This window comes from Haplochromis burtoni, unplaced genomic scaffold, assembly GCF_018398535.1.
Source record: "Haplochromis burtoni strain Fernald_Lab_line unplaced genomic scaffold, NCSU_Asbu1 Contig_213, whole genome shotgun sequence".
Taxonomy (NCBI): Eukaryota; Metazoa; Chordata; class Actinopteri; order Cichliformes; family Cichlidae; genus Haplochromis; species Haplochromis burtoni.
In genome coordinates, this window is record NW_024582574.1 from 206184 (window position 1) to 219224 (window position 13041).

General features: G+C 43.1%; 1 protein-coding gene across 8 annotated transcripts in view; it reads right to left on the reverse strand.

Moving 5' to 3' along the window:
- The window catches only part of LOC102313089 (LIM and calponin homology domains-containing protein 1), a 31705-nt gene extending 19245 nt beyond the window's left edge, over positions 1 to 12460 (reverse strand). For 2 of the 8 annotated variants that reach the window (XM_014338212.2, XM_014338211.2), the window contains exons 1-8: positions 11702 to 12460; positions 2349 to 2419; positions 2168 to 2237; positions 1972 to 2078; positions 1851 to 1881; positions 1644 to 1754; positions 1049 to 1176; positions 361 to 431 (exon numbers count right to left, since the gene is read on the reverse strand). In XM_014338212.2, coding sequence (XP_014193698.1) covers positions 361 to 431; positions 1049 to 1176; positions 1644 to 1754; positions 1851 to 1881; positions 1972 to 2078; positions 2168 to 2237; positions 2349 to 2419; positions 11702 to 11812 — 700 coding nt within the window. In that variant the 5' untranslated portion in view covers positions 11813 to 12460. The remainder of the gene's footprint in view (positions 1 to 360; positions 432 to 1048; positions 1177 to 1643; positions 1755 to 1850; positions 1882 to 1971; positions 2079 to 2167; positions 2238 to 2348; positions 2420 to 11701) is intronic. The other 6 variants (XM_014338214.2, XM_042226471.1, XM_014338213.2 and 3 more) reach the window with 5 other exon arrangements.
- Positions 12461 to 13041: the final 581 nt, after the last annotated feature.

The window sequence follows — 13041 nt, forward strand, 5'->3', positions numbered from 1 at the left end:
CACACACACACACACACACACACACACACACACACACACACACACACACACACACTGTGATATTCAGCTGTTGCCCTCAGCCAGTCTGACCAGTTGCACTATATGAAGGTTAAACAACCAACATGCTGTCGAACAGCAGTGAGTCTAATTCTGGACGAGCAGATTTGTATTTAAAGGAATGCTGTAGTTGAGTATTTGGGTATCTACACTTTTGCAGTTTTCCTTTGAGAGTCATTTGGGAGCTTTGCAGGCCATCAGCTTAGCAACAAAGGCTTGACACAGTAGAAGTGGTGAGAAGCAAACAGCTCTCTGAAAATATAAAAACAGGATCCACTTCAGAGGCATTTCATCAGAACTGACCGTCGCTGTTTCCTCGATTCACGACGTCGGGAGAAGGGCTGTGCTGCGAGCGTGAGCCAAAGGAATCCAGACTGGCAAGAACAAAAGGACACATACCAGAATACATTAGACATGATGTAACTGAAGTCACTGATGGGACACTTGTTTGAACACAAATGGAGGTCAAAAGCTGTGCAATTCAGGGTAGACCAGGGGTGTCAAACATAAGGCTTGGGGCCCAGAGTTGGCCTGGCAAAGATAAAAGCAGTGCAGTGCTCTCTTCTGATACACTCTAACATCAGAACAAAAACTGTGTGCCGGATGCTTCATGGCATGGGTTTCTGCGGGCTGAGCAGCTCTTGTAGGTGTGATGGATAGATGGACCATTACTTTTGTCCATATTTAGATCCATGCCCCCACCTCCATTTAAAAATAAGGTGTGAACACCTGGTGGGAAGGGAACCCGTTCTTTCTCTGTGACATCATACAGAACAAAGCGAAAAACTCTGTATGAATGTCGACAGCAGTCTGAAACCTGAGCCTCGCAGCCCCCACTGACCTTTTTATTATAAACTTTGGCCATGCCTAATATAAGCATCTGCCATCGTTAGGAAATTAGGAATAGCATAATAGGTCCATTTTAAATACCCTTGTGCCTGCAACAGCAAATTATACAGCATGTTCAGGAGTGTTGACAGATGTGTCTCACCTGTCTAGGGAGTTGTCTCGAGTGTGCCGTGGCGGAGAAAGGGACTCACTCCTCTCAGAGTCCCAGCAGTCATAACCGCTGTCTCTAACACTGCGCTTCTGTGAACTGTCCCCTCCTTCCTCGCTCTCCTGCACACACATCAGGTTAAGTAAATTAAGTAAGTAAAATTGTATTTGTATTTGTAAAGCTAAAACATAAAAACAAAAATCAACCAAAAGCATGTTTAAAAAGATGAGTTTTTAGCTGTTTTTAAAAGACACCACTGAGTCCACAGATCTCAAATTAATGGTATCTCAGGTTAATATGCAGTCGACTGTGTGAAGCAGGAGCAATGCATGATGAAGCTCAGTTATGGGTCGTCAAGTCTAAGAAGCAAAAACTAGAAAAGGGTATTTTATTTAAACAGACTTGATTCAATGGAGTCCACAGATCCAATCTGAACAATTTTTCATATCCTGTCTGCAGGTGTTGTTGTGTAACAAAAACAAACCCGTCTCCTGTTTCCCATCTCGGACACCCCAACAAAGACAGGAAACTAACAGGTCCATCCCCCACACCATCTGCCATTTCTGTACCTCGCTGTGATTTCACTCACCAACTTCATCTGAGCAAGAAGCCCCTCGAACTCCTTGAGGTTTAGAGTAGGCCCACTATAGGAAGCACAGCCACTGGCAGCTTTCCCCAACCAGTACACTGTGTTCAGCACCTGAGAGACACAGCCACAGGGGTTTAGGGTATATTTATAAATGCCAAACAGACTAATACTCAAGCTAACGAAAGAAAAAAAATGGTAACAACTCACATTCTTTAGTTTGCGGTTGCAGTCTGAGTCCCTAACAAGAGAGAAGAATATTACTATTGCATGTTACTCTGCTACTGTAAAAAAAAACACAAACCACACATTTGCACATTCACTCATTTACTTGAGGTTAGCTCGTATGGAAGTGTCCTGCAGGTCCCCTGGGTCAAACATCTGGGCACCCTTCAGGCCCAACTCCTCGCAGCCACGCAGAAAGACTGACAGGTTATCCTGGAGGAGACAGCAACAGCTGGTCAGTTCATCACTTGAACAGGGGTGATTTACAGAGATCAGTGTCGCACTGGAGAGTGTTTCCTTACCAGCCCAGCGATGGGGGTGGGCAGCCTGTTGATCTTCTTGACGAGTCCTGGTTTGATCGCACTTAGGAGCCTGTGTAGAGGAGGAGGAGAGGCCGAGATTTATTGAGTCTTATGGGAGTTTGTGCATGTTGGTGATGCTTGAGACATCAAAAAGTGATATGAAGTGAGGTCACAGGCTTACTCGCATAACAGGATGCCGTTCTCCAACGCACTGCGGAAGTCCTTGTCTCCAAAGCTCTTCCCGGTTACAGCCTGTGGAAGAAGGACAGGAAAACACAGATGGTGGTGGATGGGGACACAGAGAGTGCAGCTCTTTGCATAAAATGGGTGAATATTTCTTTAAAATATCACAGAATAAATAAAACACCTGTGGATTCTTCTGTATGATCAGTTAAAACAGGCCAAAACTCATCAACATGTTCTATTTACAACATTATATAACAGAGAAAAAGAGACTGGTATTCTACTACTGTTGGTAGAATTAAGCAGCAAATATTTTTCAGCTCTTTAGTTAGAATAAACAAGCACTGATTAGTATTAAGATGCTAATGTGAATGGTATCTCTGCTTTACCACCACTTGTCAGATCAGATCACAATCTGGTCTTTCTTCAGCCCACACATAAACCCTGTGTAATGAGGCGGCCTGTTACCACCCGCTTATTCAAGAAATTGTCTCTGGAGGCTAACGGGTGTCTTAGGGAGTGTTTCAAGTGCCCAGACTGGAGTGTGCTGCTGGAGTCACAGGATAACAACATAGATGTGGACAATGACAGCAGGATGGACACCATCAGGGACTACATTAGCTTTTGTAGGCATGCTGTGGCTCCAGTTAGAAACATGTGGCTGCTTTCCCAATAAATAAATAAATCCTGGATCATGAAAAAGCTCCTTAACTAGAAAAAAAAGCAGGCATTCGAAGAGGAGGACAAGGAGAAGCTCAGGTGTCTGGAGTGGGAACTGAAGAGGAGCCTGAAGCAGCCAAAGGAAAGTGGTCCTGGAATAGTGGAAAACATCCTCTCTCAAACCGGCGCTCAGAGTATATTGACCGGTTGAGAAAAATATATGACCTTAACCTACCAAATTATAAAGATCCTGGAGTGTCTGGCCCTCCCCCTCTTGAGTCTAGGCTTTGTGTCCAGGACCCCTCCAGTTTTTGTCACCAGGACCACATTGTATACAGTCCTTTACATGCTGCACAGGACCTACACACACCTAGAGAGCCAGGATGCATGTGAGAATCTAGTGTATTGATTTCTCTAGTGTTTTGGACAAACTCCAGCCTCTCATATTGGAGGGGTTGGGTGTGGATCCCTTCCTGATGTCCTGGGGAACAAACTGTTAGTATGACCTCAGTTCGTCAGGCTGGTGAACTGTGTCTCTGGGACGGTGAGGTGTGATACAGCAGGCGCACAGTGGCCTGTTTTAGCACCATTCATGTTAACACTATAAACAGCGGACTTTAAATAGATGCAAAAATACTGTGATGACACAGTTATTGTGACATGAATCAGTAGTGGACAAGAGCACTAATACAGGAACCTTGGTGAAGCCTTCAGGGACTGATGCAGTGGGAGCTGCCTCCCACTTAACACAACTAAAACCAAGGAGATGGTGATTGATTTCAGTAGAGCTAGAGCATCCCATCTGCCAGTCTCCATACAAGGCAAGGACAGGTCCTATTGGATGGCAAGTTGGACTGGTTGCTGAACACCAATGCTCTCTACAGGAAGAGACAGAGCCGCCTCTTCTTCCCACTGAGACGGCTGGATAAGCTGGTGGAAAAAGTCAACTCTCTGCTTGGCAGAAGGCTGGACTCACTTTTTTACAAGTGCTCTTTAAATGATCATAACTCTCATTCAAATGGTTTCATAAAGAAGAGAACACAAGCTTTACATGAATATTTGGTTTATCATGGTAGCACAAGGCATTCATGAGATAACGCTATCTGAACACAGACAGAAAAAATCAGCTCCACGTAGATTTTATCATGCACGAGTCACAATACCATGTTCTTCAACTGTTTTGGGCTAGAGAGAAAATTTAAATGGCTCCTGAATGATGAGAATTTTTTTGTAAATTTGCAGCAAAATTGATAAAATATGTCCATTAGGCCTGTATGAAACTGTGGTGAAGAAACTGAAACCTATAATGGACAACAGTGGACACTCTGGGAAGTGAAGCCACCTAAAACATCATCTCACACTCGTACACATTCTGCCTCCTGCATCAACCTGGATGGACTGCACCTCCTGTTTTTACCACAATTTCTTAAATTATTTTACACATCTAATCCTTTTATGGTTATGACTGGAAGGATGATTGTTTCTTTAAAATGAGCTCCTAGGTATTTGAATTTCCCCTTGGCGATAAATAACATAGTTCTCTGTCTAAGAAAGATATCACCTGGCGGTTCTTCCATCATTATTTGCAGCCCATATGTGAAGCATTTACTCACAGGACACATGCTTACACAGGCCCTGGATTTGTGCCTTTCTGTTTTCCTGACAGAGGAACCTGCTCCTTCCCTGCTCACCCTTCCCCCAGCATTTTTTCATCAGCTGAAACCAAATTAGAATGACGCCACGTCGCTGACACACTGCTCAGTGTCCTCTTTCAATTTTATCCAAAATGTTCCCATATGCCGCAGCGAGAACCTCAATCCTCTAACCTAGGCTCTGATTTGGACTCTATCCTGTAGGAGAGGAGAGAATCAGGAAAACCAGAGGTGATTTACCGCCCTCACACCAATGCACCCGCACGCCATGCTTTCAGGAGCAGTTGTGTAACCAGAGGCCAAAGATGAATGAAAGAGAAGAGACCAATGCTGTTTAGACATTTAATCCAGATTAGTAGAGATTACAGTTAGCACCCAAACCGTTAAATGCAGGCCCACACTCTCTGATTCTACTTTTCACATATACAGACTGGTGGCAAATTACAGGATACATACCAGATTAAAGTTGGTCACTGAGAATACATTTGAATTTATTGGCCGGCACCACTAATTAACCTAACCCTACAAAGTACATATACAAGTACGTTGGGTTGTGGGAGTATGCTAGAGTACCCACGCAGACATAGAGAGAACATACAAACTCCATTTACAATGTATTATATTAAAAAAAGAGAGAAATTGAAATAAAATACAACATATTTTATTTCAATTTCTCTTTTTTAGTTCCACTGCACATATTGTTCTTGAAGAAGAGCACACACAAGCACAGTGCATCTGTAGCTATGAAAACAATATCACTTTTCTTTATTCTTACATAAGTGATGAACAGATGTTTCCCACTGGCATCCACTTCTTTTTCTTGTCTTTCATCACTCTGTGTGTCACTCTCTTACACTCACCCACCCACAGAGAAACACATACATAAAGCTTATATTTCTATCTTTGTGAGGCCCCTCATTCACACACAACATCTCCTAGCTAAGTCCTAAACTCTAATTCTAAACTGACCCTTGTCAATGTTAAAAAAGTGTTAACATGAAAGCAGCTCTTTGAAGATACATCAGGAAGAGAGGAGCAGTCTCTCCTCAGTACAGGGTTTTAAATGCAGGCTGGTATTCGTTAGGTGTTTTAAAGACTGTAAAACATTTAGAGCACAGCCATGTATAATTTACTCTCAGAGTAGAGTACTGTATTTAGGGGAGAGCAGGACTACTGTTTGTATTTTGTATAGTTCATGTGTGCGTGTGTGTGTGTTTGTGGAGGAGACAGCAAACAGACAGTGGGTGGGAGGTGGAGGTGGTTAACGATTGGTTATGTGAGCTGAAACTGAAATAAATGCAGAGATTAAACACAGTGACTAATGTAAGTCTGCATGTTTTTGATAGAGAGCTCAAAAATATTGAAGCAGAAGAGAAAAGAGAAGATGCCAAAAGAAGAACTGGGGCTTTATGTATTGTATGTATTCATGTTAGCTACAAAAACCCAAGCCAAAGGCCTCGGAGGTATTTCAGCGCCAGTAACAGTAATTCGACCCTCGCTCATAGTGGATCGCTCTGCTCACCCTGCGTGAATGGCAGCAGCAGCTACCACTTAAACCCTGAGGTGTGTGTGTGTGTGTGTGTGTGTGTGTGTGTGTGTGTGTGTGTGTGTGTGTGTGTGTGTGTGTGTATGCGCAGATGGGTAGGGGAGATGCAGAAGTAGGCCAAAGTACCCTTTATTTTAACAACTGAAAAGATGGAAAGAATGAGAGAGCAGACACATAGGAAGCAGAGGAGGAGAAAAATATCATGTGCTGTAATCCATTTAGGTGGTAAAAGACAGGGTTTCACAGGTCAAGACTAAACATGATGATAATTTGGGGCCACTTTGCTAAAGATGCAACTGTCAGGAAACTGTCAGGAGTTAAATCTACATATTATTTTCTTTCCAAATATAAATGTTCTGTAATCTTGTGAACCCCCCAATTTATGTTAAATACAAATTCAGAGGCACTTCATTATGTAATTCCAGTATTACTTAATAAATGATTAGGAAGTGTCAGACCAATATTACACCCAAGCTTATATTCTGTGTTTAACATCCATCCATCCAACCATCCATATTTTAATGAGGTGATGCTTTTCTTTGTGAAAATAGACCCAATACAAATTGAACATATCAACTTATAATGAAAGAATTTTCAATTTTCCCACAAGATCCAAACCATGTCTAGCCAGTAATGAGAAATCAGGGTCATAGAGGAGCTGGAGTCTATCCTAGCTGCCATAGGGCCCCTGGACAGATCCCCAGTCTGTCACAGGAACAGAGAGACAGCCAATTTAGAATCACCAATTAACCTACTAAACTCCACAGATGGTGGATTTAAACCCAGGACCTTGTTGCTATGAGGCAACAGTGTTAACCATAGCACCGCCATGCTGCCCCTCTTTCTTCTTTGGTTAATTATACTATGTACTATACCAATGAAAAAAAGAAATCTATGTAGATTCCTTTGCCACTCAGCCTCCTGGCAGATATACCTGTGGCATCAATTTCAAAATCCTACGTCACCTCATTCATGAGTTCACAAGATTTTCAGAAAATTTGACCTCTGACCTTGAGATCAGCAGGATTAGAATACATCTGAAATTTCTAGAAGATATCCCTATGTTATCAATTTGAAACTCCAACACAACTCATTCTGAAGTTATCGTATTCACAAACTTAGGTGTCCATACTGGTTACCCACCCACCCAGCAGGGTAACAACAATAAAAAAACGTTATCCATCCGTTTTTTAAAGTATGCAAACCAAGAGATAAATCGGCCATTGACATTAGCAAATGTCATCTTATTTGCCGGCTGATCTCTGTCAACCATGCTGGTGCCATCCAGTATTGAAGCTTCCAAAAACATATTTAGACATTTTTGATAACTTAATTTACATTTTACTGTACTTTGTAGATAAACAATAGCTGTGTTCACTACATAGACCCACATCTTAAAATTTTATCACATGGTCAACAAGAATAATACTTGTTTAAATATTTCACTAAAAATATGGCTGTGTGTAGATTTTGATGTGCTTTGAACCTTAAACTGTAGTACTGTTTCATGCACAAGAGACTAATACCACATTACCACATCCAGTCACAATTTGGTTTTTGTGCGTGTTGTGTAAAACATGAGAGTGACTTTCCATAAACCAAAGAAACCTCTGCTAACAACGAGCCTGTGCGAGTATTTTGAAATTATTTCATTCCCCATCTGATGCATGGAAAATCCATGAATCCATGCTCTCACACTCTCCCGTGCAAGCCCGGCTGGCTGTCTGAGACTATCAGCGTTAATCTGACTTGGACAGCTGTGACATCTGGCACACACACGCGCACACACACTTATTCAGGCATACACATTCTTCAGTTTATTCCCCATGCATCTGACTCTATCTCTTGCTATGTGGTGTATGCTGATGAAAGCAGAGGCTCACGTTTGTCTCTGAGGTTCAAGTTGAGTTTAACCTGCTCAGCAGCTGAGACTGTGTATGAGCCCTGTGACACTCCTGCCTTGTCTTGTCTATAAACAGATAGAAAGGCCCTGTCGGTGCCAGCTGAATTTCCTGCTCGGGTCATTTGATGATATATAGCCTACTGCCCCCACTGGAAAGAGTGACACCTGAGAGCCTGCCCGTGTTATGTTCCCATAGTGACCGGTGTCACCCGACCGGGGCGTGTCCGAGGAGTGTGCAAGGCTGTCAGGAGTATCATGCATAGCTGATTGGCATGCGTGAGTGTGCATACACTTTGCATAGTTTACAGACATGGCAGACAGGCACTGAACAAGTTGCAGGGAGTGTTTGGTGGCATGGTCATCTCTGAATCCCCATCCCCACCTGTGAGAGTGTAAAAATACCCCACCAGAAATAGGTTGAGCCTGAGCAGCCTGAAAATAACTGGAGTATTAGGAGGCAGGAAGACGACAAAGCGAGAGGAACACTGAGCAAAGACGCAGGAGAGATTAAGATTAAGAGGTGGGCATTAACCTAGACTAGACTGTGCCTGCTGCTGAGGGAAAAGCTAACACAGTCCACAGTGTAGGGTCAAAAACTATCAGGTGCTGAAGCTGTATATGTAGTTATGAAAGTGACAGATGGTCCCAAAAAAACAAAGAGGACTCAGCCAACTGCAGAAGGGCTTAAAAATGACTGTTATCTCCAAGATTTAGAGTGTTAGATAAATCTGAAAGTTGAAGACTTATTTTCTTCTCAATAAAGACACAGTACTGTGTTTTAAATTCTCATCTCAGTACTTTGAATATACTGCTGTCTTTACAAGTTTGGAGACAACACAACAATGCATATGTAAAGTTATTTATCGAATGCTTATTAAATAATGATACAAGTCACAATAAATGGGGTGCATATAAATAAAGCACACACAGCCTGAAATACAATGATGAATACTCCAAGTTATGGATAAAGCTTTCAAACTTTTTAAACATGAACAAGTAACAAATCTGCAACTCAACAAATCTGAGCTCATCTATGAATTATCTTTAAAACAAATCCATTATTCTCATGTTGACAACAACCAGAAGTACCCCATTATCACTAATGCAGCTAACGGACCGTCAGTCCTTTTACTCTTCTATCCTGTTAATCATTATGCAACCCAATGGGGTCCTGACCTCCAGATTAGGAGCCACTGTTACACTGAGTGCACTGGCTGGTTGTTTAATCTCTGATTGGATTTCAGTCTTATCTGTATGCACTCATTAAAGGCCAGTTCACTTAACTGTTTGGCTATGAAGCTTTCCTGAATCCAGCTTCTCCTCGACAAAAACACAAGTATTATTCAGTATTAGGTGTGCTTTCTTGTATAGATGTAACCCTTTGTAGCCTCGACGTCAGGACTGTCATTAAAAGAGGACAAGTACTACTGAGGACAAAATAGATGTAGAGCTTGCTGTGCTTCAAATTTGGTCGAGCTTCAGCTTTGCTGCAGTTTTTCACATCTCATTGATGACAGGACACTGAGACTTACTCTATATTAAAATTCAACCAAGTGTGAGCTCCAGTGCTGTGAAAAAATAATTGCCGCTGTCCAACTGCAAAAGGGTGACTCGAGTAAATACAAAATGCAGTTTTTAAATGATGATTGAGGGAAAACAGCTATCCTAATTGCCCCCTCAGCCTAATAACTGGTTCTGTCACCCTTGGATGCAAGAACTGCAATCAAGCACTTGTGATAACTGGCTGCGGGTCTTTCACACCACCGTGGAGGAATTTTGGCTCACTGTTCTTTGCAGAATTGTTTTAATTCACCTACACTGGATGGTTTTCAAGCATACCTAAGTCCTACTTTGATGAAGCTTCCTCCAAAAACCTTCATTTTATTTAATTATATATTTTTTTGAAGCCACTCAGAGAAGGACTTGCTGGTGCATTTGGTTATTACCTATCATGTTCTTTTCATGAAATACTGTCAGTTTAATGCAGATGTAACAGGACTTAAAGCTTCCCAAAACTTTTGTGTTAGACTACAGAATATTTTTTGTCTCTGGGTTCATCAACATGTTTTGTTTTGGGGTTTGTTTGTTTTTTAAATAAATGGGAGCCTTTGTGTTCTTTATGGTCAGTAGTGGGTTTCTCCTTTTTTTTTCTCCATTTTTGTCCTGACTCTTTCTTATTGTTGAATCGTGAACTCTGACCTTAACTGAGGCAAGTGAGGCCAGCAGTTCTTTAGATGTTGTTGAGGGTTCTTTGTGACCTCCTGAAAGAATCATCAATACGCTCTTGGAGTAATGTTGTGAGGCTGGTCACTCCTGGGAGGGGTTCACCACTGTTCCAAGTTTTCTCCATTTGTGAAGAATGGATCTCACTGTGCTTCACCGGAGTCCCAAAGCCTTAGAAATGGCTTTGGGACTCTTTCCAGACTGATATATGTCAATGACTTTGTTTCACAGCTGTTCTTGAGTTTCTTTAAATCGTGAGTTTGTTGAGATCCTTCAGTTCCTTTAGTTTGCTACCTGTCTTTATTAGACAGGTTCTATCTAAGTGATTCAACAGGTGTGACAGTAATCAGGCCTGGCAGTGACTAGTGAAATTGTACTCAGCTTTCAAAAAAATGTGATTAATTACAGTTAATTCTTGATTTAACAAGAGGGACAGTTATGATTTCATATAGAGGTATCGCATAGATTTTTCTTTTCCCCTAAAAAATTAAATCATAATTTTAAAGATGCATTTTGTATTTACATCTCTTCTAAGTAGGACCAGGTAGGAAACAAAGTTAAACATTTTAAGGGGCTTTATCCATAACAGCATCCTGTTCTCTGGCTAATGTACAGGACAGCCAGCACAGTCTGTGGGAGTCTTGTGAAAACACAGCATGGTGTGAGGCTAAAGCCAAAACTTAACATTAAAAAAATAAAAATAGTCATTTTGAAGCAGCTCCAGTCCTTTATCTCCTCTATCTGAAATGCTGGCTGGCAGGTAGCTGAGCCGCTCTGGAGGTATAAAATAGGTCATAAGGCAGCAGCTCCGCGGGCAAACCGTGATTCACCGCTCAGGCTGATGGAAGGAGGCACTGTATCCGAGCAGATGATGGTGGAAGCGATGCAGCAAATGATAATCTCATCCGATGCGATCAACCGTGGGTACAGTGAAGCATCTCGTGCGTGAACACTGGCCCGGTTTCATAACCATGGCAACCGGAATCCCCTCGCGCCTCAAAAAGGGGGGCGTTTCTCCTCCTAGCAAGTAGAAAACAGGCTCTCCATCGTCCCTACACAAACAGACACTCTGCGAGCTTTTACTTCATGATGACGATTTATTTTCGAGCCCGAGCGGCGTTTAAAGTCCCTACAGAGCAGGTGTTGGCGTTCAGTGTCATTAGGACGACGACACAGGTGAAAACTTTTCACACGCACAGTGGCTGTTGTCCCACACGGACACCGCATCGTCCCCCTCCTCCCAAACAGGTGACGATGCGCCTGGGGTGATTATTTATATCCCCGCTCACAGCGTGTGGCTATATGACCCGTTTATGTCCCCGGTGTGCAATAGCAGCAGGCCTCTGAGCCCCCCTCTCCTCACTTACCTCTATCCATTTCTGAGCCTCCCGACAGGCTGGTTCGGGATGGTGCTGCTCCAGCGGCTCCTGCTCCCGCGGGGCATTCGGTGAATCTCCAGAGGCACCGGGGCTAGCCATCTCCGGACAGGCCGAGACCAAAGCCGGACGATACGGTGATACGTGATAAGCCTCCCTTCAGATGGTCTGTGTCCGAAGCCCGTTATGTTCGTCCTCGCGCGCTTCCCCCGAAACTCCGCGCTCTGTCACGGCGAGTCCTCTCGTGCTCCGCGCGAGCTCTGCGCAGACTGTGGCGCAGAGACAGACAAGCGGCTCCTCGCGAAACGCGAACCAGGCGCTAAAAATAATGACTCTTTTCCGCCGAACTGCGCGAGGCTTCTGTCCTCGGCCCCCGCCGCGCGTTTCGAGAAACGTGAACGCGCAGGCAGGAATCTCTGCGGGGGAGGTCGAGATAGATAGGAGAGATGCAGAGAGAGAGAGTGATGAGGGAGGTGGGGGCTGTTCGAAGGTGACCCACAATGTGTTTGAAGGGGACTGGTCATACCTGAGCACAGGTAGACTGTAGGCTTTAAAATGTGAAGCAAAGAGCACCATAGAAATGTAAAACTGCAGTATTTAAATCACAGGCAGCTAAAGTCAGCGTGTTTATTATTCACAAAATCAGATTTGTTTGGTATGAATCTCCAAAGCATGATATAATCAAGATACAATACCTATATCACAGCTGATAAGTCTTTAGTTTAGTAATGTGACAATACTGAAGTCTGTCCCATAATTAATGACATGACATCATGTATACGTTAAAAAAAAATAAGCACAAACGATTGGGGGGGGGGGTGCCGGGTAACAGGCTCCTGCCCCCCATATCAGGTTGATCAGGTCCTGCTTCAGACTCAAAAAGTCAAGAACCTGTGCGCTCCAGTCCCAGCACCACCAGGTTAGTCAATTTAAGTTATAGCTCAATTTAAGTGGCATGTGTTGGAGTTTAACACACACAGACTAAAAAGAATGGATTGGTCATGTGTAACTATCAGCACTGGTGATAACAGCTGTTTCAGATCACTGAGCTTAAATGTGGCTTTTTCAGCTGGCAGGTCAAACCAGTTATGTTGGATCCAGTGACCTGTTCAGAAAGACATTCTCGGAGTAAGAAATAAATGCAATATTTCCGCTCTAACTGCCTGAGTGTACTGTCATGTTCCTTTGTTTCTTATCAAAACATGAAGTGTTGCTCGTGCCAGTATGCTGCCTGCTCACCTGAAGGACAGACTGTCTTATGTAAGCACAATGATGAGGTGCTATAGACAGCTCTTTCCTCTAGTTTCACTCTTTTGAAGTTGGACAGCAGC